At 38.8% G+C, this 25,208-nt stretch overlaps 1 protein-coding gene across 2 annotated transcripts in view; it reads left to right on the forward strand.

The window, feature by feature from the left end:
• TTC17 (tetratricopeptide repeat domain 17) overlaps nt 1-21,250 on the forward strand; it is a 55,409-nt gene extending 34,159 nt beyond the window's left edge. The window contains exons 17-25 of one of the 2 annotated variants that reach the window (XM_041395818.1): nt 9,962-10,132; nt 10,489-10,739; nt 11,291-11,456; nt 13,774-13,894; nt 14,208-14,367; nt 14,846-14,929; nt 16,412-16,531; nt 18,726-18,869; nt 20,185-21,250. In XM_041395818.1, the coding sequence (XP_041251752.1) occupies nt 9,962-10,132; nt 10,489-10,739; nt 11,291-11,456; nt 13,774-13,894; nt 14,208-14,367; nt 14,846-14,929; nt 16,412-16,531; nt 18,726-18,869; nt 20,185-20,316 (1,349 nt within the window). In that variant the 3' untranslated portion in view covers nt 20,317-21,250. Of the gene's footprint in view, nt 1-9,961; nt 10,133-10,488; nt 10,740-11,290; nt 11,457-13,773; nt 13,895-14,207; nt 14,368-14,845; nt 14,930-15,927; nt 16,032-16,411; nt 16,532-18,725; nt 18,870-20,184 lie in introns of those variants that run through there. The other variant, XM_041395825.1, reaches the window with a different exon arrangement.
• The last annotated feature ends 3,958 nt before the right edge of the window (nt 21,251-25,208 follow it).

Consider the following 25,208-nt stretch of genomic DNA (forward strand, 5'->3'; position numbering starts at 1 on the left):
GGAGTGGCTGAAGGAAGTTGAAGGTGAATGCCCTAATATTGCTGTGCCAAGCTCATTGAAACCTGTCTTCCCTTTCCTTATATTTTTCTTGTCAAAGCTGTATAAAGGATGTATAGATAGAGATTCTTAAATAGAAAAATGAAAGAATGTGGTACTACATTAAACGTGCCATTTTTAGCTACACCAGTATCCAAAGGCTTGTGCACACTGCTTCCAAGCTGCTGCTTGCTGGAAAGCCATTGAGAATCTTAAAGGTTTCTGTAAACAATGCATGATTCTTTAAGTATATCTGTGTTGCTCAAATGTCATTCTCTTTTGCATGCATTAAATATGCTAATGAGTGAGTTTGTTCTGCAGCTTCTTTCATCATTCAGATGAAAGTATATCTTGCTATGCTACACACTGCTTATTTCCTGCATGGCAGTGTACCTGACAGCTTCTCCCAACAGTTATTGGTCTCACTTTGCATCATGCTCTGTTAAGAATAGTATACCTGCAATATTGAGTGTTCTGTATCCATTCTGTCTTTTCCCAAGATCAGGAGGCCATTGGCTAGCAGAGGATAGAGGAGAAAATCATGGCCTCAGCTGCTGTAGTAACTTCCCTGTGGAAGGGAGTTTAAAATTGTAGGAGAATTCAGTGAGAGTTTACTGATGCAAAACCATTCAATATGAAGAAAAAGCAGTACAGTATTAAACTAAATATAATATGACATTTCCCATTTTTATCTGCCTTTACAGTGGAAAAGACTATTCTTCATATGTTACCTGGATCTTTCCTTTACTTGAGCAATAGCTGCATGTTCATGTAGGAGGAGGAGAAACATCAGGCATTGCTCAAAGGGAAAAGATTCCCTCTCCAACTAAGTTTTCAGAAGTTGATACCTTCAGTTGTCAGATGTATTACCATTTTTCTGCAGTGTGCGTGGTGCTTTTCTGTGACAAGAACGTAGAGAAAATGAGAAATTTGTGACTGTGTCTTCCTCTCTGTTTGAGAGGCTTTCTTTGCCAGTGGCAGTTACTTATGTGTAGCTGCTAAAATTTCTTACTGATCCTTAACTGGATGCACCACCTAGAGCTGGACCAACAGAGAGTTCCAACAACTGCATATGTTCTACAGCCTTTTTAGGAGGAGCAGTAATTCCCCAGCTACATTTGCAGGGAGATTTGGTTTCACAAACCTGTTTATAGTTGTGCTGTACGCACTGAATTAGTGAGTTTATTAAAGCATGTTTGGAAGGGAAAAGAACCACATATGGAAAAGTGACAATATGTAGTTTAGTGTCATTAGCAGATGGCCGAGACCTTGAAGGCTGTATTCACTTGGCCTAAATCTGAGAACTTGTAAAGTGGTGATGTGTGGCCTCAGCCTGTAATGAGTCATGTGGAGGTTGTCTGGAAGCAGCATGCAGTGCCATGTGCTCAGATTAAAATGAGCACTGCACGCTGAGCCACGGAGTGCCAGGCACTTAACTACCCCTGATCTGTCTGCTTTATTGATTTGTTTTTTCCTTTTAAGGTTGGTTGCCTGGTTCATGTGAGTTTGTGTTGTGCTCTGACTGTCCTCAAAGCTTTAAATCTATCATCTGTCCTGGCTACTAGAGACTGAAACTAGGACAGTTCAGCATTTCCCTAGAGGAAGAAATTGAAGCTTCTTGAATGTAACCATTTTGGGGAGAAGGGACATTCTTGCAAAAATTTTTAGTCTTTCTGCAGTAACTATTCTATGGCTTTGTACTGTTCTGGCAGTGTTAGGAGTGTTTTCTTGTTGAATTCTAGTGTGGTTTGCAGTATTCTTGTCAAACATAACCTTCTGCAGGTATTCCTTACTTAAGGCTAATCTTGATCATCACAGCCATCAACACCAGGATTTTTTTTTTATCCTATTCACAGCAACAGTTCTGATGTTTAATGGATTTGTGTAGAATGTGCCCTGTCAGGCAAACTGCCAAGCACTTAAAAGCTCTCTTAGATGAGTAAGGGACAGGCTACCTGACCAGTTAACACTGGTATGCTGTTTGGGTGTGTCAGTACCTCTGCTTTGGTGTCCAGTTAGGAGGAGAAGTTACATGGATATCTATTCCAAACAAATCTATAAATTGTCATGGATCAAGTCTGACTATGAATCTGTTCTTGGTGAGCAGCATAACCTAGTGAAGAGATATACAGATAAACTTAAATACAGCTTATCAAAATAGTTTCTCAGAATAAAAAACATATAATCAGGTCCCTGTGGTATATTGTTTAAATCCCAGTGTATAGTGCAAATCTTACAAAGTGACTATCAAGACATAGGCATTCAGAGAAGTGGGAAGCTAGCAGTAACCCATGGTGGAGTTACTAACTCTCATGGAGTTCAACTGTGTGATGCCATTTCTCAATAGAAGGTTACTGTTGTACTTCAAGTCCTTTTTAGATTTGAGTTCATAGATACTTAGGATCTAACAGGATCTACAAAATATGTGATGCCTAGTGTAACAGATATGTGGAAAAGAGGAAAGGTTTGAAAGCTCAAAAAAAAGCAGGCCACTGTAGGCTTTGCTTATGCTAGTGATATTTAAACTAAGAATTGTCTTTTGCTTTATCATAAACTGATTTCAGAATTGTGCTGTGTACAGGGATGTAAATATTCATTTAATCATTTAATATTCACAGCAAGCCTTATATTGGGATGTACTGCAGGTGAGTATTTATTTTTAAGAAACTATTGTCTTACCTACAGTAAAAAAATCTGGCCCAGGGAGAAGTCACTGAGGACAAGCCCTTTGTCTTCAGAACATTTATGTGCTTATTTCTCTTGGGTTTTTTTCTCTCTTTCCCAAAACAAACAGAAAAAATCATTACCCTTGAGGCACAGACTGAAATTCAGACTGGAGGGCTTACTTACCTTTCTGCTGTGTACATAGAAACAGGGTCCTCTGAAAGAGACATTTTCCAGTCTTTCTTTGTTCACTGACAGGATGGCTGGGGGTTTACATATAGATGTTTAGATGTTTCCATGTTTTATGCCCTATTCCTGACATCATAGAGTAAGTTTCTTCTTCTAGATGTGCATCATGGAAAAAAGAAGTTCCTATTTTACTGGGTGGAGAGTGAAGGCTTTAGGTAATCAGTCTCTTTGATTTTCCCCTCTGTGATGCTGGGAGGAAGATTGATATTTTCTGCTCTGTTATAGAGTAGCCTACTGAATTCTTCAGGATGTTTTGCATGCATGTCTCTTATTAAACTGCATTATGATCTATTTTAAATAGGTTCGTGTTTCTCTTTAATTTTTTCCTATGTTTTATTTATTATTCTTTCTATTTCATGAGGAAAATTTTTGTATCTTTTCATCAGGGACTGGTCTGTTACACAGTGGTGAGATATTTCTCTCAATATGATCAAGAAATCTGGTTATGTATTGTTGGCATTTGTATGTTTCAAAAGGTTTAATCAGAACTGCTGTGATGAGGCAAATAGATAACCTTTATAGCTAAGGCAGTTTAGAAGCAGCTATTTTGCTACAAATCAGGTTTTAAAACTTCCTACAAGTGAGACCAGTTTTACCATATAAGCCTCTTAACTGGAAAACTGTTGTTGAATAAATAATAAAAAAGAAAGAGCTCTATGCTTCATTTTGTGTGCTTTGGTCTAAATTTTGATGGCATAAATTATCATCCTGGTTTTTGCTATGCATCAAATGAAAGCTTTTTATGTAGTGTTTTCTTTGACTATTCCTTTATGAGCACACCTCTCATCATCTTTGAAGAAGGGCCACTGGCTATCAAAGGGAGGAATTTATGAAAGTCAGCTTTTAAAATACTTCATTTTGCTTTTCATTATTTGTTTTTGATACTTCACTTTTTCAATCAGCAGTTTGTCCTGTCCTTTGAAAATGTTTATTTTTGTCCTGTAAATTCTGGCTTTTCAAAGGAGGATTTATATTAAAAGAAAAAGCTAAAAATTAACAAGGCTAAAAATTAACAAAAGTAAAAATTAGTGTCTGTGTGTAGGGAGAAAACACATTAAAAGCTTGGTTCAGAATTTGGGCACTACACTCCTCATTCTTTTCCAGTACCCATATGGATACTTAACTTCATCAGAGTGGGAACCTACTGCCATCTGTGTTTTGTTATCCAGAATAGAATCTATGATGATATGTGGGTAGTAGATACATCTTTTTAGTGGTTTATCCAGTGTGTTCCTACTGTAAAAGGCACTGGAGGTCCTCTGGTGTTACTGCTCTGGAGCTGAGTCGTGCGTGGCTGAAATCACAGTGATTTGTGTGGTGGACCTGGTGTATTTCTCTTGAACTAAATACAGACCTAGCAAACATTCACAGATCAGTGTTGCACAGCCAGCTAATTCTAATTGAAACTTCTCATTTTCTTCTTTTACTTACCTGCTCTTATCATTTGGTGATCATTTTTCACTAAAAATTAAGTAAATATTCTTTTAGTTGTATTTTTTATGCTTATGTGTGTGGAAACCAACAGATTCCTTTGATATTGCTTCTGGAGTTTTATTGCAGCATTGTTGTACAGTTCAGCAGTTATGGCCTGTGACCTTTTTGTAACATTTTTAATGGCAATCCTGTTCAGTCCTAAGTGTTCTGCAGTTTCTGCTTTCAGATCTCAATTCATTTTGAAGTACTAACATTTATTTTTTTTCATTAAAATAGTAGAAAAAGGGCTGCATTAATTTTAGAGAAAAATGTAAATAAATCCATGTTAATTTATTATTAAGGTGAGCAGAGCAGCAAGAGCTGCTAAAGATAGATCTCTTCTGTAGTTACAATTACCATGTTCACCTTGAAGGATCAGGGTAATTAGAGTATGCAGTGTGTTAATCACCAGTGTTAACGTTGCCATGAAAGTCAAAGTTCATGTTTTTATGTTGTCTAGAGGATGGTTTCCCAAACAGCATTTCCCTGTGACACTGCCTGGCTTGTTGATGTCAGATCGCAAAAAGGTGCAGAAAGTAAGACAGTTCTTAACGTGCTCATTTAGCCCAAATGCTGATGAATGAGATCCTTGTAGTTCTAGATACACAAAAGCTTATGCTAAGTGAATTCTCTTATTCTAGATTATTTTTGTAAACCCTGGGAAATCGTATTGCCTGTGACACAAATCATTGAACAAGACTGGTTTCTATAAAAGTGATGGGTGACAATGTGCTGGGTCTCAGTTTAATTTCTGTAATGAATATATTTTAGCCTAATTGTAAATACATGTCAGTCAGGTAGTGAGCACACACAGATTTTTCATGTGACCTCTAAGCAGCATCATTACCCATTCCCATATGTAAAGTGGTAATACACCACCCCCTTTTGCTTATGTATGTCTGCATCTGTATAAGCAGCGCAAAAGTAAAGAGAAGACTCCTTATTGATGCACTGCTGCTGAGATGTCTGTAGATGAGTCTGTTCATCTGCATGTAGGGATTGAAACTTATTTCCACTGAGCTCAGCAATATGTCATTCCTGCTGTAGAAAGAAAAAAAAAGACCTGTCTTTACTGAATTTCACTGTGGGGAATACTAGTTTTAAGCATTCATAAAAAATAAGTGTTGAGTTAATAACTCATGGTAGCAACTTGGTTTCAGTTTGTTCTCTGCTCTGACAACTCAGGTATTAGGCTGACTTACATCTGTATTAAGTACAGTTCTCTCTTGGCTGTGTTTACCCATAAAGAGGCAAATTATTTAAGTGACACATATCTCCAGATAACGTGCATTTTGCCTAACCTAATGCAACTCACTGACTACAGCAACAGTCCTTGACTCTTGTAATAATTCATCAGATAATGCAGATACTGTTTATTCCAAACAGTAGGGGGAAAAAAATCTGTACCTAAATTTAAAATTACTTGACTATTAATTCTGAGGCATTATTCTGCCACTGTAATTTCTAGATATGTACCAAAAAAATTAAGAGAACTAGTCTGTATAACATTAGAAGTTAGGACCCAATAATTTTCATAAACCTGGGATGTTGGAACACAGGTGGTGGATTTAGGAATGCTATAATTTTTTTTTGCATGTTCTGCCCTGTCAAAGAGCTAAATGTCAGTAAAAATTTTGTGCTGGCCAAAGACACTTGGAGATAATTTTACTTTTTATTTCTAATGCTGTTGATGACACCAAATCATGTATCTTTAGTTGGTATATAGGAATCAAACAGTGAAAATACTTAAAGAGGCCTTATTCTCTCTGCCAGGTGTACCACAAGAAACAAACAGCTACAGTGGCAGTTAATTTACGTTTTTAGAACAATCAGTACCTTATTTAATGGTGAGGTTTGATTACTTTGAAGACCTTACTCAAGGTGCACCACTTCTGTGTTCTACTTTGGGGGTGTGCTGTGTTCATCTTTCCTCTTTTCCATACTTCCCACGTTTCTTTCCTTGCCTTAGGTGAGTGGCTTTCAATCTGAGCATCTGGGGTCACTAAATTGACAGAAATTTGCTCTTAGACAAAAAAAATCCAGCATGTAGCACTGGAAAAGTTGATATGTAATGAGGAAAGTTCATAATGGTTTCCAGGTGTGACTTTTCTGAGAAATGTGGCAACATAAAATATGATTCAGAATAAGTATTTGTTACTCATTCATAGATGGAGCAACTCTTAAACTTCAGTTACTGCATCGCTTCTGCCTCCTAATATTTCTCCTTCCCTGTGACAGATGTCAGCACTCTGGGTGCTTCCCTGCTTATGCTAAGTGGATTTCAGCTTAAGAGTTCATTCCTAAAGAACTTGAGTCTGACTTTTTGTCTAGGGTTTTTTCCACCCTGCCAGCTGCAGTAGTTACCACAGCTTCAGTGGACATTTGAGAGGGCTCCTGAAAATCGTGAAGGTGGTTGATATTAAATGGGAAGGATAATCTAGCAAATCTTTTCTAGTTTGACTTGTGCTAATGCTGCACAAGTGTGTTCACACTGGCCAAAAACTGACAAGTTATATCAATATGAGAATAAATAATAAACAGTACTGTGTACCTTTAATAAACAGTACTGTGTTCTGCTTTTCATCTCCAAGGTCTCAAGGCTTCAGTGTCAAATACAGAGTTTGTATTTGCTTTTTCTCCAGAGGATTTCCTTTGTAAATTAGGAACTACTTTGTGGGGTTTTTCTGCCAATTTCTACATTAACCTGGTACAGACCATTTGTGTTATTTGCACCACTTAAATAAAGGCCCAGACACGTGCTTGCATCATCAGTATGATTTTTGTTTTACTGTCTGGAATTTAGTAACCAGGTCTCATAATTCATAAGGTAAGGCAGACTCTGATGCACTTCCCTCTGAGCTTTCTTAGCTCTACAGAATCAATGGGAAGAGTAACAACAGCTGCTCTCAGAAAATAAATGAGGAAGAAAGTGATCCTTCTCTAGTAAATTTTCAAGGGGAAGTAAGCTGAACTTACCAAGTACAATATAGAAATTTTAGACTTCTAAGTTTTGTAATATCACTGTGTCAGGACTTTACACCTAAAACTCACGTGCAGATTTAGACAGCCAGAATATATGTGAAATATTAATAATAAATAGCTGGGCATTTGAGGTCAGTGGTCTCTTCTGTCCTTCACGTAGCAGAGGTGCTGTAAGTATTGCAGTGATACAGCCAAAGTTCTACAGACAGAGAACATGCCTGGAGTTTGGGGCTGTGTTGTTCCCTTGCTGGTCTCACACCCTTCCCCACTTCAGGCATCTGGCTGACAGAAGCTGTGAAGTTCTGACTTGCAGTGTGTCAGTACCACCAGTTTCATGGTTCACTCACTAGAGATCCTCAACCTCCATTGGTTTTTCAGCTACATTCGGCCAAATTTCAGACATTTTTGTCTCCAGCAATATCAGACAACTGAAAGCAGCAATTTGAAAAAATTAGGTCACTCAGGTTTCTATATATAGGAGCTCTCAGATCCCAAGAAAGCCAGCACAGTCATCTAGCCTGTTTTTAGCTGTCAGTGTTTGTAAATTAATATTAACAGAGTTGATGTTAAGTAGAATTTTAAGTACCAACTTTTTTTTTTCCTTCTGCTTGTGCTTTCCAGCTTTTTTAATTCTTTTTGGCAATTTATTTAAATTAAAAATAGTTGTCTGGTTTTTTGCCCCTCTGCTTCTTTGTTTATACTAATAATGAGTGGATCTTCACAAGGGAATTGTGGCCATCACATTTCTGAGAAGCACCTGACTTGCATTGAAATCAGGCTGGGTTGATGTCAGGTGGGGGCAGCTTAAGTGTTCTGTGTGCACCATTTCTCATAACTAAATTTGAGGCTCTCCATATATTGAAGTGATTCTTTTATTTTTTCTCTTTTTTTCTTCTTTGTTTTTTTATTAAACCAATTAGTTTTTTATTGGCAGAATGGGAGAGGTGGGCAGGGGATTGAAGAACAAATCAATGACTGATAAAGTAGGAAAGACTGAGTATAACTGGATGATAGATGTTAGAAGAGTTTATGAAGTTAACTATTTCTGTTTTATGTATTAACTCATAACATTGTCTTCTTACATACAGCGAAAAGGTAGGACAAGAAATAGTTTTCCCAAAAGATTTATAAATCAAGTTTAGTTTGTTTGATTTTGGTCACTCACACACACACAGAAAATACTGGTCTGTTTCTCCTCCAGATATGACACCTGAGTGTTCCCATATGGAGAACAGAGAGCTAAAAGCTGTAGTTTCACTTTGCAGAGAAGCAGTGGAACAGGTTATGTGAGAGTTAGAACCATCCTCTCATCCCACTGGCCTGATAAAGGAGTAAAACCTAGAATTATCCTTTGTAACATACGATCATTGTGTAAAGTAGAAAGGGGTCACTGATCTGCTTTATTCATGTTCTTGTTATTTTATGCTTCTTGACTGAAAAGTATAATGCTTCCCATATGCATGGAGAAATACAGTTTGCACTCAGAGAAGGTAGAATGGAGAATGTACTTGAGAATCTAATGCATTTTTCTTTTATTCAGCTGTGGGCTTCTTAATTCATTTGTTCATGTGTACTATTTTCACTCAGGAGTGATTGCAATAAAGGAAGGAAGGGTTTGAGAGCAGTAGCTGTGTACATGTCTGTGTCTTAGCTCCATAGCTGCACCTTGGGGTTCAGGGCAGTTCTCAGCCTCTCACACATGTGGAGAATGGTGTCATTAGCTGCATTCCCTAAGCACCTCTAAGATGCAGGTGGCCACTCTCTGAAGTGTCTAAATGCTTATGTGGCACTAAAGGATGCTCAAAGGCTGTTGTTGCAAGTGTGCGCTTTTTTATTTCTGCTTATTACTGACTCTGCATTTGGATTCTTTCCAATGTTCTTCCTGGATCTTTGCATTTGGTGGAATGTGAACTTGTAACCTGAGCACAGAATTAGAGATGTTAAATTTTCAGCTATATAAACTTCTGATTTTTGGTTTTTTTTGCACAGATTAATGCTCTTAGCTTTTGTCTTTCTGTTTCATGAGCTAGTCAACAACAGGCTGTCTGTTGCCGGCAGAGAAGGTCAGTCTGGCATTCCCACATCGGTCTGCCTTGGCCCTTTTTCTCTTGCACATAAACATGGTGACCACTGTGGTGTCTCAAGTGAAAATTCATGTGGCAGGCAAACACCTCATATGGTGCATTGTCACTAAAACATGTCTTGGGAGCGTTCATTGGAGTGGGTACCAGCACACAGTAATTTATTTCTCATCTCCTGTGCAACCTTCCCTTGAAAAGTAGCTGATTTTTCTTGCATTGGTAGTTCACAGCATATACCTAATAACATAGTTTCCCATAACTCTTTTACATTATCTCCCTTGTCAGTGAGCAGATCAGTTTTTTAATCACTGAATGAAGTCTTTCATACTTCACAGAATTATTCTTCTAATCCATAGATGAAAAACATAGAAAACCCACAGAAAACTAGAAGATGGTAGCTTCCACTATACGGCTTCTGCACTTGTATCCAGGAGGAGCTTTTTCTCATGGTATATCAATAAATTTCTCTCTTTCAGGCCACTGTCATGAGAAAAATCCAGATGGCAGTTATGGCAAGGAGAAATACTTTGATGACCACTATGAGTCAGCTACAGCAGTGACAGAAGGACACTCTGAGGGAGGTACAGAAGATCCAGAAGTCCTTCCTCAGAGTTCAGCAAGGGACCCCTCCTTCTTGAGACTGGAAAGTAAGTCAGCCTTACAAAATCAGTTCTGGCAAATAAAATTGTTTCTAGATTTTTCGGAAGAGCTGTCTATTTTCCACTAAGAAGCTGTGTTTCCCCTCTCTGTCCATAAAAAAACAAGTAATCCATGAACTAGTTTCACTCTCTTCACCAGTCTTCTCCAAGCAGAACAGGGATGCTTATTTGTAGTGAGGAGGTATTGACTAGTTCTCTCTTTGTGCAGTTTGCAGTGAGTAGTCAGTGATACTTGGGCTGTGCAAGTGGAAAAGTTGGGTCACAGAAAAAAGATTCTTTTTGTACAATTTGTGAAAGCACAAGGAAAATAATTTTTGAAGTTTTTTTATGGTATTCCCTCCTAGACACAGTCACTGCAGAAAGCAATGGTTCAGAAGGAGTGGAGGGTTTAGAAGATGATCAGATGTCTGAAGAGATGCTGGCTTTGGTGGATGAGTTTGAAAATTCTTGGCCTCAGGAAGCTTTTGAGGGGGCACTGGAGGTAAAAGGTCGTCGGATGGACTTGCAGGGAATCCGGGTCCTGAAGAAGGGATCTCAGGATGGACTTGCTAGCTCCTGTTTTGGAGACTGTGGTGATGATGATGAAGCTGAATGGGTAAGTTTGAGTTAGTTTACTTAAGTCTTGTACTAAATGTTGTGGACGAGGGAAAGATGAGAACAGTTCGACAGGTTTAGCGCTGAGAGATACAGATCTATGAACTTCCCCTATGAGCCTAAAAGATGTAGTCATTGATGGCTGGTGTGAAATGAACAAGTAGTTTCAATCCATCACCAACTTCTTCCTCACAGTTAAAAATAAAAAAAATATTTTAACCAAAAGTTCTAGTTAGCATGAGAACACGGGAATCCTTCTTGTCATCATGTTACTAGTAAAATATATTATGAAAAATGCCTTTCAGTTCTCCAGCAGTTAAATTGATTTTCTCTTGTGTTGGAGGTCAGAAGCTGCATATTTAGTTTGCATGATGTGATGCAGTGAAAGCAGGCTTTGAGAATGACTCCCTCTTTTCCTCCCCATCTCAACTCAAAGATCTCATCTGTAACATCTTTGGGTTAAAACAAGTAGTGCATTGGGCTAAAACAAGTAGTGCAAAGCAGTCATGGTGTTTCTCACTGTTAACCTTGCTAATACTGTTCTTTTGGTAGATCACTTTTCAGGTCAAACGTTTAAAGAAACCAAAAGTTGAAAGCTTGGATCTTCAGGAACCAGTTGGGAGAAATGTGGAAGAAGGGACTAATGCAGAAAATGAAAACTTTTACCAAACTGCTCTAGAGATCAGTGGACCAAAGATACCTTCTCCTGGACCAATAGGTAACCTGAAATTTCTAGAGAAAGCAAATAATTTGCAGCTGTTGTATTACTGTGGTTTATTTCCTTTGCAACCTTTATATTACACTGGTTTATTACTGAAAATAAGCATCACAAACACTATGTAGTGAATGTCCCTTCTAGATGAGTACATGGAAAAAGAAGAAATCTCTTCCATCAGCACCTTCTTGATGAAGTGCAGTCTAACTTTGTGTTGAAAGAAAACTTTGTAGTTAATTTCCAGAAGTTTTGGGGATGAGGTGGTGAGAGTGGAGAATGAAAGAGGTAGATAGTGTGAGTAGAAGTTGTAAAACAGAGAGGGGACTTTGGTGATTTCTTTTGATAAACTGAATGGGCGGAGGAGTTAGTTTATCAAGATGCAGAATAAGAGTTTGTACTGACTTCTGGTTAGCAGAAGGCATACAACTCAGAGCTGAAAGTTTAGTCTAATAAAAATGAAGTAAATAAATAAAAATCAAGTGTTCTGCTATAATTATTCAGTAACATTATAAGAGAAAACTTAGAGACTGTCTTCCAAAACACTGTAGTTACAGAAGAGTTCTGCACCAACACAGATGAGATTTTGAGAGGCAGATGGAGTTTTTGCTAGTTGAATAAGAGGAATTGGAGAGTAATCTGTTAATATGGTGCCAAAGAATAAAACCAAAGTAATTGAGCCCTATGCTTCTTGTCTTACCTTTCAATGGAGCTAAAATCTTAAGGTTATAGGGCTGATGTGTAAGCAAATTCTAGAGTGCATCTTAGTCCTTGATGATTTGATGACCTGGAAAGTGATTTCACATTTTGAAGGCTTTTACATTAAATCTTTAACAACCTCCTTTTTTAGCAACTGACAAATGTAGGTTATTGAATTAAATTTTAAAATGGGGGGGCCAGGAATACATGAAAACAGACTGTCATTTGTGAGCACACACCTGTCCTTTCCTCAGTGTTTATCCTCCTTCCCTCCGAGTTACTTTTGTGGCTTTATTACAAAGCATCCCTCAATTGTAAAGTAATCTTCCCAGCAGTCTTGTGAGGCAGAATCTGCTGGCATCCTCTTTGCAAGAGCTAAATCATTAAAATTTAAGTAACAAATTGAAGATCACCTGGGGAGTTCTTAGTAGAATGGAGGAATGATGGTATCTGTCTTGTGTTTCACTCCTTCCCAGACTACTGAACTGTCTCTAGCTTTTCCATACCTCTTTATGTCCTTTGCTGTTAATGCCAGTAAGAACTTGCAATCAGATAGTTCACAGTGGTGGTGATGAGAACTGATCATTTCCCTTTGAAATTTCCCTTTGTATCTCAAAATTAATTTCCCTTTTATCACAATATTTTACAAAATACATGGTATTGCAGGCTTCTTCTTGTTTCCAAAATATGATGAAGTGGTTTACTGTAACTTGGATGAGAAATAGGCATTGCATCCAAATGGGCAAAATTTCATGTAACTAGAAATAAATACTGAAATATTGTCCACATAGCTGGTTTGATAGACTGGCATGTTTTTAAACTTGGCTTCCCACTGTGCTAATCTACTGCTATAGTGAATTTTTCTTATGTTCCACATAGTTTGGATATTTCTGATACAAAAGAACGTTTTCTAACATTTAACACAGGCCAGTTTCCTAGGACTTGATAGAGTATACACCAAATCTGAGGGAAAGATTTCAGTAGGCTTTAGTTCAAATGTAAAGATCAGGTTCATGTTTCTCTCAGTGATCTGTTAGTTAACATAAAGCAAGTTATTTAACCTTTCCCTGCCTTGCTTTGCTCCTCTGCAAAGTGGGAGAGCTAAAGTGTAATTGTTAAATAGTTTCAGGAAGTTTTCTATCTTGAGTGTAAGAACACTGACTGTCTTAGACAATACTCATTGAATGGTATTGGCAGTATTTTTCACCTGGAATTGTCAACAGATAGACCAGTCAACTTTTATTAGTTTTTAACTGTAGCTGTAGAACATTAATGACGATTCACAAGTTTGGCTTAAGGACGTTTAAGTAGAGACATTGCCTGTAAATGAGATTGGCAATTGTTCTTAATCTGTAGTTCTGGAAAAAGTGTAATGAAACAGATTTGAAACTTCATCTCCTAATCTGTCTTGTGCACAATCTGGTTCTGTCTGTGCATGCTACCAGCCCCATTCAATCCATCTAGATTTAGGAATGTTCTTAAAGAAATGTCTCTGCAAGACAGGGACTTTTATAGTGTAGGGGATGTATCCACTGGTATAGCGTATTTTAAGAGTCATTGTACTGAAGTAGAATGTCTTTCTCCTTCTAGAAAGTTTCTTCTATTTTTGTTTTATTTTCTCAAGGAAAAAGGCGTGACTACCGTAGCCTTGGCTGGCCAAGCCCTGATGAATGCCTGAAACTCCGCAGGGTAGAGCTCACAACTGTAGCCAGCACGTGGCTTGCTGTTTCTGCTAAAAACATTGAGTGAGTATCTTGGATATGAGCCCTAAGTAAGGCTTACACAAAGCAGGACAGTTACATGGTCTTCAGTGTGTGTAAACTGAGGATTTTATGTTAGTAAGAAAGAACTTCCAGGATTTCTAAGTTTGAAAGCATGTGGAATTTCATCAGTTAGACTTGAAAAGTGCAAGTGCAGATGGAAGATCCAGTTTCTCTTGCTTCTTGAGCTACTCAGATGAGATTCTGCCAGGTTTTGGGCAGTTTACTTTCACTAGAGAGCTTTCTAATGACTGTTCTGTTCTCTTAACTAATTTGACTTGTTTTATGACATTTGTAGCATTACAGAACACATTGATTTTGCCACACAGCTGCAGGAACCAGCCATGGAGCCCCTTTGTAACCCAAACCTCCCAGCCAGTATGCATACTTTGGACCACTTGCAAGGTGTCTCTAGTCGGGCCAGCTTGCATTACACTGGAGAAAGTCAGCTGAAAGAGGTATGCCAGAGCTGAAGGCTGTCACACAAAAGTGGCCATACTATGGCAGATTCAAGGTGCATTTGGCTCAGTGCCTTGTCTCCAGACGTGACTTTCAGTGAGTGAATGCCTGGATAAAACTGTAAGAACAGTGCAGCATGAAATTTTACCAGAATGCTTTCCCAGCCATCAACAGTCTGCCCTGAGGGGAATCCTGAAACACCATTAGTGTCTCTGTATTTATAGCTCTTTGTGGATGAATTAGTGAAGGTAAAGTCCAACTCAGCATACTCAGAATTTTTAGTGTTCTAAGTATTCAGTGCCATGGAGTTATAGCTCTGTGTTATACAGATAGGATCAACTCAAGATAGACAGTTATGTTTAGGTTGAAGAAGGTTACAGCATTTGTAAAATGCCAGGCAAAAAAACAACCAACAAGCAAGGGGGACAGCTCTTACCAGGTTCCAGCACCTAAGCACTTTTACTTCCTCTTCCACAGGTCCTGCAGAATCTTGGCAAAGACCACTACTCACCACAGTCACTAGAACAAGTTGGTACTCGAATAGCCAAAGCTTTGGAAAAGGTATGTGTAAAGGAGAAGATGAGAAGTCTGGGCTTACTGCTCATGACTGGCATAGTGGTCAATCCGGTCTCCAATCATTTGTCTGAAATCCTCCTCAAGGAGCGTATTAGTACTTGGACTAGGGATTTGTGTCTATTTAGCATTTGTAATGCCCTCACAGGTATTTTCTGGAGGTATATCCTATGCTTATACCATCAAGTGTCTTCTGTATCTCTCTGCTGAAACCTAAGCTTGTCAAATGTCCCAGTGTTTCCTGTCCTGTAGTGAGCAGCGTTGCTGATTATTGATTTATTAAATGATTTCAACAGTTCTCAGCCCTCTTCTTTCTCTTTATGCTACATTGACTTGCAGCTTATGGAAAGTGGAGTTAAGCTATGTCTCCCCTCTCCAGTAACACTCCTGGCGTGCTGCTGTCAGACACCTCAGAGGGGCTTCCTGTTTCAGCCTGCTGCTTCTACCTGGTGCAGTGTTGGCCTGAAGTGTCAGATGGGCTCAGGCAGAGGTGTGGTACCATGTGCAAGCCTGCACTTCCTGTTCTCCCCAGAGAAATCCAAGCTTCCTAGCTAAAGGACCTCAGCTGTGAGCCCTAGGATGAGAGGATTAGGGACATAATTTTCACGGGATCCACAAAGCAGACAGGAATGTCAGGGATTGCTACTCTGTATTTACAAGTAGTAGGGACAGTATCCCAAACTACTGTGGAAAAGAGGGCTCAATGAAAACAGTTTGGTGCCCCTAGCCTGTTGGACCAAAAGCTGTCTGAGGTACTTGCTGTGCTTTGAAATTATTACCAATATAGCTTTGTCCATCCCCTGAAAGTAAAGATATTACTCTTATCCTCATGTTACAAGACTTAGTTTCTTTTCACTTTAGATGTATACTAGCTTTTTCGCTTCCATGCTAGTTTCCCCTGCAGACACCAAGATTTATCCAAATTAGTGGAATATTTAGTGCAGAGATTAGAAACAGAATTCTCAGTATTTTCCTTTGTAACACAGGGCATGGGAGTCAGCCAGATAGAGGCTGGACTTTGGCAGGCTTCCGGACTGAGCTGCATCCCAGGGCATCCTTTCTCTTTCCAGTGACTGCAGGGAGCCTACAGGTCCAATCAGCTAATTTAGCTAAGTTTTTTCCTTCATGTTGGGTAATGTGTGTGCACATATAGATGCTCAGCATCCGAGAGCTGGTTAGAAGCTGTTGTGGCTGTTGAAACTGTTGTTGCTGTTGAAAGCTACTTAACTGCTGTTCTGTTCCTAAGGAAATGATGTTGCACTTGGAATTTGTTTCATTTGGCAGTCTCATTTACCTTGCTATTGCATATACCTTGTCAGAAACTTTTTGCTGCTTTGAAATAGTCTAATGCTCTTTTAAAGTGTAACATCCCCTACCTCAGTATGTCAAATAAATTGGAAGAGTGAAATGTAGGAAGAGTATTCACTACTGGTGTTTACATGATAATTTTTTCTGTTCTTCTTTTGCCAGAATCAGACTTCATGGGTCCTCTCTAGCATGGCAGCTCTTTACTGGAGGGTGAAAGGCCAAGGAAAGAAGGCAATTGACTGTTTACGGCAAGCATTGCACTACGCACCCCATCACATGAAGGTGTGTACACATGTGTGCCCACTACTCAGGTGAAAGAAGGTTTTGCTTGTCACAGCAGAGCTTTCACAGACTGTTGTGAAGGCCAACACTGTATAGCAGGTGTCTGTAATGTATTAGATATTAGCTAGTTGAGGTGAAACCAAGATTTTCACCGTTGGTTTAGTATGAACTGTCTTTTAAAAAAAAGATAACTGCAGAAAAGATTCAGTAGAATTTCCTGCAGTTCAGTGGGTGTGACATCTCCTCTGGACATCCCAAATTTGAACTTCCTCCTTTTAGTTAGGACTTTGAGTCTTCATTAGCCTTTGTCTGGACGAGTCTTCTAATTTAAGGTGTGAGTGTATGTTTTCTGGTTATGCTTTCAGAGAAGGCAGTATGTTGTGCTTTTAGAGAGGTTGCGAGGTGATTATCTAAAGGAATTACTTAAGTGCTTGAATCTTAAGCATTTGGGCTCTGAATCTCAGTTGTACACTAGTCCTTGACTTTGTGCAGCAGTTCTTTGCTCAAAAAAAAAATAATGCAGTACGTTGGACACAGTCTTCTCTTTAGTGTGTCAGTTGGCTGAAGTGCTCTGTACTCTTCACCTTGCCAGGTGCTGTGCTGAGCATTGTGATGTCTGCTCTTAAACACCAGGCTCCCCCTTGCAAACTGATAAATGCAATGTAGGCTCCTTAATCAACATAGCAGATTTTTCTTTTTGACCTGGGCAACAAATTGTACAGCCTGGAAAAATGTAAATTCCACTGGAATCTTGGTCTTCAACCTTTCTCTGAAAATTGTGAGACGAAGTAATTAATGCTTTCAGGATATTATTAGGAGGATTTAGCTATTAACAGCAGAAATGCCTCAACTAAGAAATGCACATGCCCACTGCACATTCTTTGTATGTTTCTTATAATTCTATTTATTTGCATTATCCATTTAAAACAAGGTTGGAAGCAAGACCTAACACATCCAGCTTTTGCTTATTTTCTTGTCTTTCCGTGTAATTGGTTCCTCAGGAAAGGAGTCCTTAGCTGTGTGATTTGTAAGGGTCAGACTATGGATTGGAAACTATAGTTGGTCAAGATTTTGGTGAAGTAGTGCTTTTTCCTAGAAGTATGATACAGTGTTGTTTGGAGATGGTATGACTCTCCAGATTTGTGCCTTTTGTCCTCCATATTGAAGCTGCCTCCAGAGAAAACCCTGGATCTTGTTTGTAAAGACAGAGCTGCAACTTTTACTGAGAGTTAGCACTGAATTAAAAGCTATTTTGTGTATTTTGGTTTATCCTCCTCTTTGCTTTTATGCACTTTGGCTACTTTCTCTTGACTTTTTTTATGCAAACAAAAGGTAATTAATTTTCCAGTGAACTTCTCTTGTGATTCTGTCTTCCATAATATCTGCTTTGCAAACGTGAATAACTTGACCAGCACAGGTATTCCTTGAGATGTGAAGGTCAAGGAGTTGGGAATCACATACATCCAGAACGTTTATTGTGCTGTTGAAGGCACCTGAGCCTTGGTACTAAGCAGTATTTTGTGCTTCGAAGGTTTCAGGCCCAGCTCCCAGAGAGTCTGTCCTGGCTGCCAGGGCTCTACAATTTTTTCAGTCAGACAAGGTCACAGTCTGGAAATCCAGGGAATAAAGAACATACCATCAGTGTCTAGCTGAGAAAATTTTATTTATAGCTATTACTCAGCATCAGAATAGCAATTCTGTGGCAGAGGCAGGACAAAAAATGATGTATCTGTTGCACTAATGGTTAGCCCATGTTTTCTTCCCTGCTGTCCCCTTTGTTCATATTCCCTTTCCTTTTATGCAAGAGCTGAAGGAGGGTATTCAAAAAAACCAGCTTGTCTTGCCTCTAAAGAGTGTACCTCATCATTGGGGAGAAAAATAGTCTAAGAGCTTCTAAAAACTAAATGTACGTTCACTTAAGTGAGTTAATTTTTGAGGGTTTTTTTCTATCCAAGAGTAATGTTTGTCACTGTTGTGAGTGGATGTAGATGTGAGGTTTTTTTGTTTATAACTCAGGCTCAAATGCAGTTTTGTATTAAAATAGGTCTGGATCATTATTCTCAACATCAAAAGAGAGGGAAGTGGGTAGGAACCAGATGAGTGCCATTTGGTGGTGGATTCTTCTGTTTGTCTGGCTGATCCTGAGACAATTGCAATGGAAAGAAACTGTTTGTTGCTTGCTCTTCTCCTCCAGGATGTACCACTAATAAGCCTAGCAAACATCTTCCACAACGCCAGACTCTGGAATGATGCCATCATTGTGGCTACCATGGCAGTGGAAATAGCGCCGCACTTTGTGGTTAATCATTTCACGCTGGCAAATGTCTATGTAGCAATGGTGAGTGTGCTGTTGCCCAGCTGTGGCTGTCTTTGGGACACTACTTACATGTATGCAAAATCTTATTCTCACAAATAATTTTGAAGGAGCAACGTTCAAGAAATTGGGTATGATCATCAAGAATTAGTATCTTTAGAAAGACAAAACTTGTATTATTTATTTTACTCCTGTTTTTTGTTTAGTACTTTTAAGGCCAGCATTTTTATAAGCTGGCTTAAGAATGCCATGTGCAAAGCTTTGTAAAGACAGGAGCAAACAATTGGTAATTTGTGTTGCCCACCTATCTAAATACAAGATATTTTTATAATACTGGAAAATTAATGATGAATTTGGTGTCTGTTTTGAAGAGGTAAGCTTGGAATAATAAGTAAAACCCAACTCACAGCTGTGGTGAACATACACAAGGGAAGTTCATTTTCAATATCTGCCCAATATAATTTGCAGACTGAACTCAGATTTCTTTATACTGTCTATTAAAATACACCTTTTTAAAAAGCAAGATTTACAACTCACCTTCATTTAGTTAGTCTTTATGATATGGCCAGAAAATCATATTATCTCTACTTCATAACTAAAGTTACTGAGAAAAGGAACTTAAGAGAAAAAAATAAGTGATGAAACTGATGAAAAGCCCCAGAATGTTTTGGGTGTTTTCTCCTCTCATTTTTCCTCTAATACTCTATCAGATATTGGCATGCTTTCCTGGTTAATAAAAAAGCAGGGTGGCATAGGTAATGAGATTTCACCTATACAAAAACAGATGCTATTTCCACATGAATGCTTCTAACTACCAGCCTGGAGTCCAGCTTATCAATTGAAATTGTCTAGCTATTGTATGCTATTTAAGTTTTGGGGAGGTTTTGTTCAGGTTTACTCTTTTTATTGAGTAATCTTTTAAAAATAATTTCAGGTTGTTTCTAAAAATGTTAGCTTTTCAGAAAATGTGATGGTTTTGCATTGTCCATGATTTTAAAGCTTTGATCTACTCAAATTCTGACTGAAATCTGTTTTTAGAAGTTACTTTCACAGCAAGAATACAGAGGTGTACTATTAAAAAGAAAATGCGAGAACATTGGTCAATAATTCTCAGCAATAACTCAACTCCTTTCCATGGATTATGCAGAATTGAGTCATTAGCCCAAGAAAATATCAGTTATTTGTGGGAGAAGGAAAAAAAAATCCTAAATCACAAGGATTGGTTTTGTTATTTCAGTGCTTATCATGCTGCACAACTGGTTGGGATGGGAAAGGCATAGAAGATGTGTTCACTGTTTTTAGAATCTGACGCTTGGCACTCTGGTTTCGTTCTTCACAGGAGGAGTTTGAAAAGGCCATGAAATGGTATGAGTCAACGCTAAAGCTTCAGCCGGAGTTTGCCCCAGCAAAGAACCGAATCCGCACCATTCAGTGTCATTTACTTCTGAAAAAAGAGCGACGGTCTCCTTAGAGATCAGCATCTTTCTCTTTTTTAAAAATGTCATTATTCTCTATTCTGCTCTTAAGTGTGCTAAGATAAATTGATGAATTGAAATTTTTAACAAGACTGTTAAAAAGAGATGGGATTTGGATCAAGGTTTCTTTTATTATTTTTATGCCAAATAGAGGAGCATCTTTGGAAAATATATTTCACAGACCATAATTTTAAAACATCCGTGTAAATATTAAACCAAGAAACTTCCATGAGTCCATGACCACCTGTAACAGGACCCTAGGCACTGTTAGTTTTTCCATAATGCTCAGATTGGCATCAGCATCCAAAATAACTTGCTTCATGTCTTATAATCTAAGCCAGTGGAAATGCAAAGCACACAACTGTACCAAATAATAAGAAGAGATAATCAGCAATTCATCCATGTGAAACTCATGCTTTGTCCAGTCTTGTTCACTCCATACCACATTACCTGCTTTTTTGGAAGGAGAGGAACAGACTTTTAAATATTTATTAAAAAACATGAGAAACATGAAGCATTTTTGGAATTCTTCGTTTCTGTTGGGGAATGAGGAGGAGGTAACAGCAGGACCCTAAAGTCAAAGTAGTTTTTAATCATACTTGCAGGAGAAAAAAAAAATTGGTAAAAATCCCAATAAGATGTTTTATATTTGTCTATATATTCATAGCCCTCTGCCTCCCTGAGTGGTTGATTTACTAATTCTTGTTCACTGTATTTCTAGCCGTTTTGGAATAAGGTGCAAGTTTATGCTCACCCTGAGCCATACTTTCAGCTGCCAAGGAGGAGGAGGGACATGGTGTCAAGGTATCAACAGCAAAAAAGTCAGGTGGAAGATTTCCAAATCAATTCTGTCTTTGGTTGGTGGAGGACATGATTCTCCAGAATCAAAAAGGGCACATACTTGAAATAAAATAAATTGTTTATGAACAAGTCGCAGCTTCTCCTGTACTGTGTATGTCATGCGCCACTTGCAAGAGTCCAGGTTAGTCTGGAGGAGCTACAGCCTTTCCTTGGGTGCAGACTGAGCTGGGAGCCGGGAAAGCCTTTGACAATCCTGATCAGCCAATGATTTCATATGTACCCTTGGAAAATTCCTTGTGCCACTGTGTCTGACTCTGTGGCAGAAGGAAATAAGGCAAAGTTAACTAACTCAGCTGTCATGTCAGCCACTCTGCAGCTTCTAGTGTTAAACATGCTTCTTCGTGATTCTTTTTAAAGAACTAACAATGCTTATGAACTTACTGGGTGTTTTTTCTCCCCCAGTATTTTTCCTGTCTCGTTGATGCAAATTAAGAGTAAGTATGGCAGTGGTAGAAACTGTGACATTATTAAAATTGTGTGAACCTGTCAAGTTTTTGTCAACAGAGTCAACAGCATGTCAGATTTTATGCTCTTCCCAAGGCTACTGGAAGGCTGAATGTTGTTGGCTGGAGACAGGCATAGCTGTATTTCTGTATAAACTCCAAGAGAAAGATCACTTCATGAAAGGTCTAAAACCACCACTAGGATCATGGACTGGGATAATGAATTACAGAGATTTCTGACCTAGAGCTGTGGGAGGGAAAAATAGCAAGGCAGGTGCAAGTGAATTGAAAGAATTTCCATTTGATGTAGGAAAAAAGAGCAAAGGCTTTTCCTTGAATTAATGTGCAGAGCAGCTGCTTTTATTCAGTTTTGTTAACTGGTCTGCTTCACTTTTATAGTGGTTGATAAGTAGGTGGGAGTCACTTAAACACATTTGGTAAATCTTCCATTTCGTATGCTAGTTTTAAAAGGTAGTATGCAAAAACTTAGCTTGGTGCAGAGCATGTACCTTACAACTTGGCTTCCTGATGTATCACATGGGTAAATCAAGTGGTTGCCATGTGCTGAGCTCTTTTCTACTGCATCTGTCCCACTGCTGCTAGGAGATGCTGAGATTCAAGTGAAGAGTAAGGCTGGTCCTTAAGAACCTAAACTACCAATATGTGGAGCACTGGTGGTCATCCATGGCTTTGACAAAAGATGGAATGAAAATAGATCTTTTCTGGATAAGCAAGGATTATGCTCATAGAGGATATTACTGGGCACTTGAAATTGGTAATTAATACTCAAGCCAGCTTACATCTTACTTACTGCAGTGTTTATTAATTTATTTAAGAAATCCAGCAAGGTGCACTGTACACAGACATCAAGCAAAATGTAGGAAGACTAATTTTTTCTGTGGCCATACTTTAAACTGGCAAGGACATCGTAGGACATTGCTGTTCTTGCTATCCTTGCATTTTCAGAGAATTTGCCCGTTACAAATGGTTCTTGAAAACTGCAGTAGTCTGATGATGGGGTTTTTCTTCTGAATCTTGGGTGAGTACTTAAATGTGTACTGCCTTAGTCCCATAAAATTTGTATGTACAGATGTTCATTTGCTGCTTGGCAACTGTGTGCTCTCTCTGACATACAGCCAATTTTAAAATAGCCTATGCTTCCCTCTTAACTGTATTTCCTGAAATTTTAGGTAACTCCTGGATGTGTACTGCAAAAGCAGTACATCAATCTGAAGCAGGGAAGCAAAAAGATCTACTTGGGAGCATAAACTTGGCGTAATGCTAGCAACAGTGTGACTTTAAAGATTTCACCCACGGGTGATCTGCTGGGGAATGCTGGCTTCTGCCCTTGGAGAAGGCTAATGGAACACTCTCATGTCCATGCCTTTAACCCTTCTGTATAAATGCCGAGAAGTGGTGGGTTTGACTGTATTCAAATGCTAGTCAATTAAAATTATTTATGCTGATCCTATGAACAGAAAAGTTGGGCAGCATGCTGAAATGGAGGACACTGAATTTTTAAGAGCAAAGGTGTGATTCTCTGCAGGGTAAGTTACCTATTCAGAGAGTACATGCATCTCCTTCCATTTAAGTTATTTCAAAATAAGCTAAGGTGGTTGCCTAGGCTCTGTCTTTCACAAATGGGAAAGATGATTATCTTGAGAGGGTGATCTACCCTCCCTGTTGTAGAGCATGACAAATTGTCTGTTCCTTTCCATTGACTGTTGGGATACCTTTGACAAACTGAACTTCAGTATGGTTTCTAATAATGAGGCTTGGTAACTCATTTCACATTGACTGCTCTGCTTAACATATCACCAAAGAAGTCTGATGTAGGGATGATATAACCATAGGTAAATAGCAAAATCCTCTCTTCTCCAAAAAGAGGGGGTTTTCTCAGTTGTTTTCAGAGCATCTCCAGGAATTAAGTGCAAATGGGAAAAAGTCTACATTTGTTCACAGATAGCATTCTTAAAATCCTCAGCATCCTCACACATAGCCTCTAAAGCTCCTGACATTCCGGGGGTTTTGAGGGGAAAATGGTACAGGAAAAGAATCAGACACTTCTATCTATAAAGTGGTTGGATTTGATTCACTGTTGACACCTTAGTTGTAGTGGTCAGCACTGCACTGATGCCATACAAAAAAAAGGAAACACTGAAATACTATACTGGCATCCAGTGTGACCGTAGGATCATATTTGAACAAGAGGTTTTAAAATGCAGTTGAGACTGAGATCACCTGTGGATGCCTTGCATCACCTATGATAGAAAATAGCCATCAGAAAAGTTTTCTGATGCAGCTCACAACCTTCTTTCCCCACTCTATAACCTCGCTTTTTCCTTCTCACAGGAAAAAGGTCAAAAACAAACAACCCACAACCCCTGTCTAAGAATAGTACGGCATAGCTGAAGATGGTAATTAGTTCTGTTGCTGTATTTGTGATGCTTTTGCTTCCTACAATTTGCAGTAGCTGCCATTAAACTTTTCTGGGTACCAATTTAGGAACTCCCAGATTTGGACCCAGGTCAGTGATGTTCCTACCCTTGTTGCTGTCCTCCTGTATGACTTTAGGCAATATGTTTCCCCTCCTTGCTCTACCTCTCCCTCCCACACATTTTCTGATTTTAATGGGGGGGGGGAAGGTGGTTGGAACTGAAATCTTTACTGTTTATTAATTTGGGTGAGAAACAGTTGTAATCAGAGGCTATGAATACTAGCAACCCAAATCAAAAACAACCTATGAAACAAGGAATAGGCCAAGTTTAAGTCTGTGTCAGCACTGAAAGAATGAAAATGCTTTAGAAGGACTTGCCTGGGTATTCAGAAAAACACAAGCTCCTCTTCTCTAGAGCTACTGGATGTTGTGTGGCAGGTTCAGCTGATCCTCCCATCTCAAGCATTACTTAGATGTGTCCTTCTGGAGTGCTGCAGGTTGTCTTGATTCTTAGAGAACCAGCTGGCCATGTTTGACTCAATGAGACTCTTAAAAGAAACGTCCCCCAAGAGAAGGCTTTGTCACGTGTAGGATTGGTTTTGTTGAGTTTATTTTTACTCTTGATTTGCTGAATGTATTCAAGTGTACCAGTATTTATTCAAACAAAACAATCTGAGTCTGTGAACACTGAGGCTTACGAAGCTTTCCTATCAAGTTGTGGTCCTTTTGCTGCAGTCCAGTGCCTGGTCATCTGTGAGAGCCAACAGAAAGTTGTGCAAATGACTACTGCAAAGAAACAGGCAGTGAGTTTAAAGGTAATTTGTTTTCACTACCATTTTTAGGGAATCTGCACAAGAGTGTTATAACCTATATTCCACACAAAGAAAGTTTAAAAAGTGACAACTGAATTAAGGGAGAGGGTTCTTGTACTTTAAGCTTTTTTCATTTTTGAGTATTGAAAAGCTCAGGATTGATTAGGAGCAGTGTTTTGATAAGGCTGGCTGCTTAAAAAAGCATTCCCTCAAACTTTTGTAAGCAACTGTTTTGTTAAACTTTTAAACCAAATTATGTACTTCTGGATTCCAGAGCAAAAATCATAGTGTTCAAGTTCAGTAGTCCCAGAGGAGATGCAAATGACAGTGCCACA

This window comes from Onychostruthus taczanowskii, unplaced genomic scaffold, assembly GCF_017590055.1.
Source record: "Onychostruthus taczanowskii isolate IOZ18803 unplaced genomic scaffold, ASM1759005v1 scaffold1, whole genome shotgun sequence".
In the NCBI taxonomy this organism is placed as follows: domain Eukaryota; kingdom Metazoa; phylum Chordata; class Aves; order Passeriformes; family Passeridae; genus Onychostruthus; species Onychostruthus taczanowskii.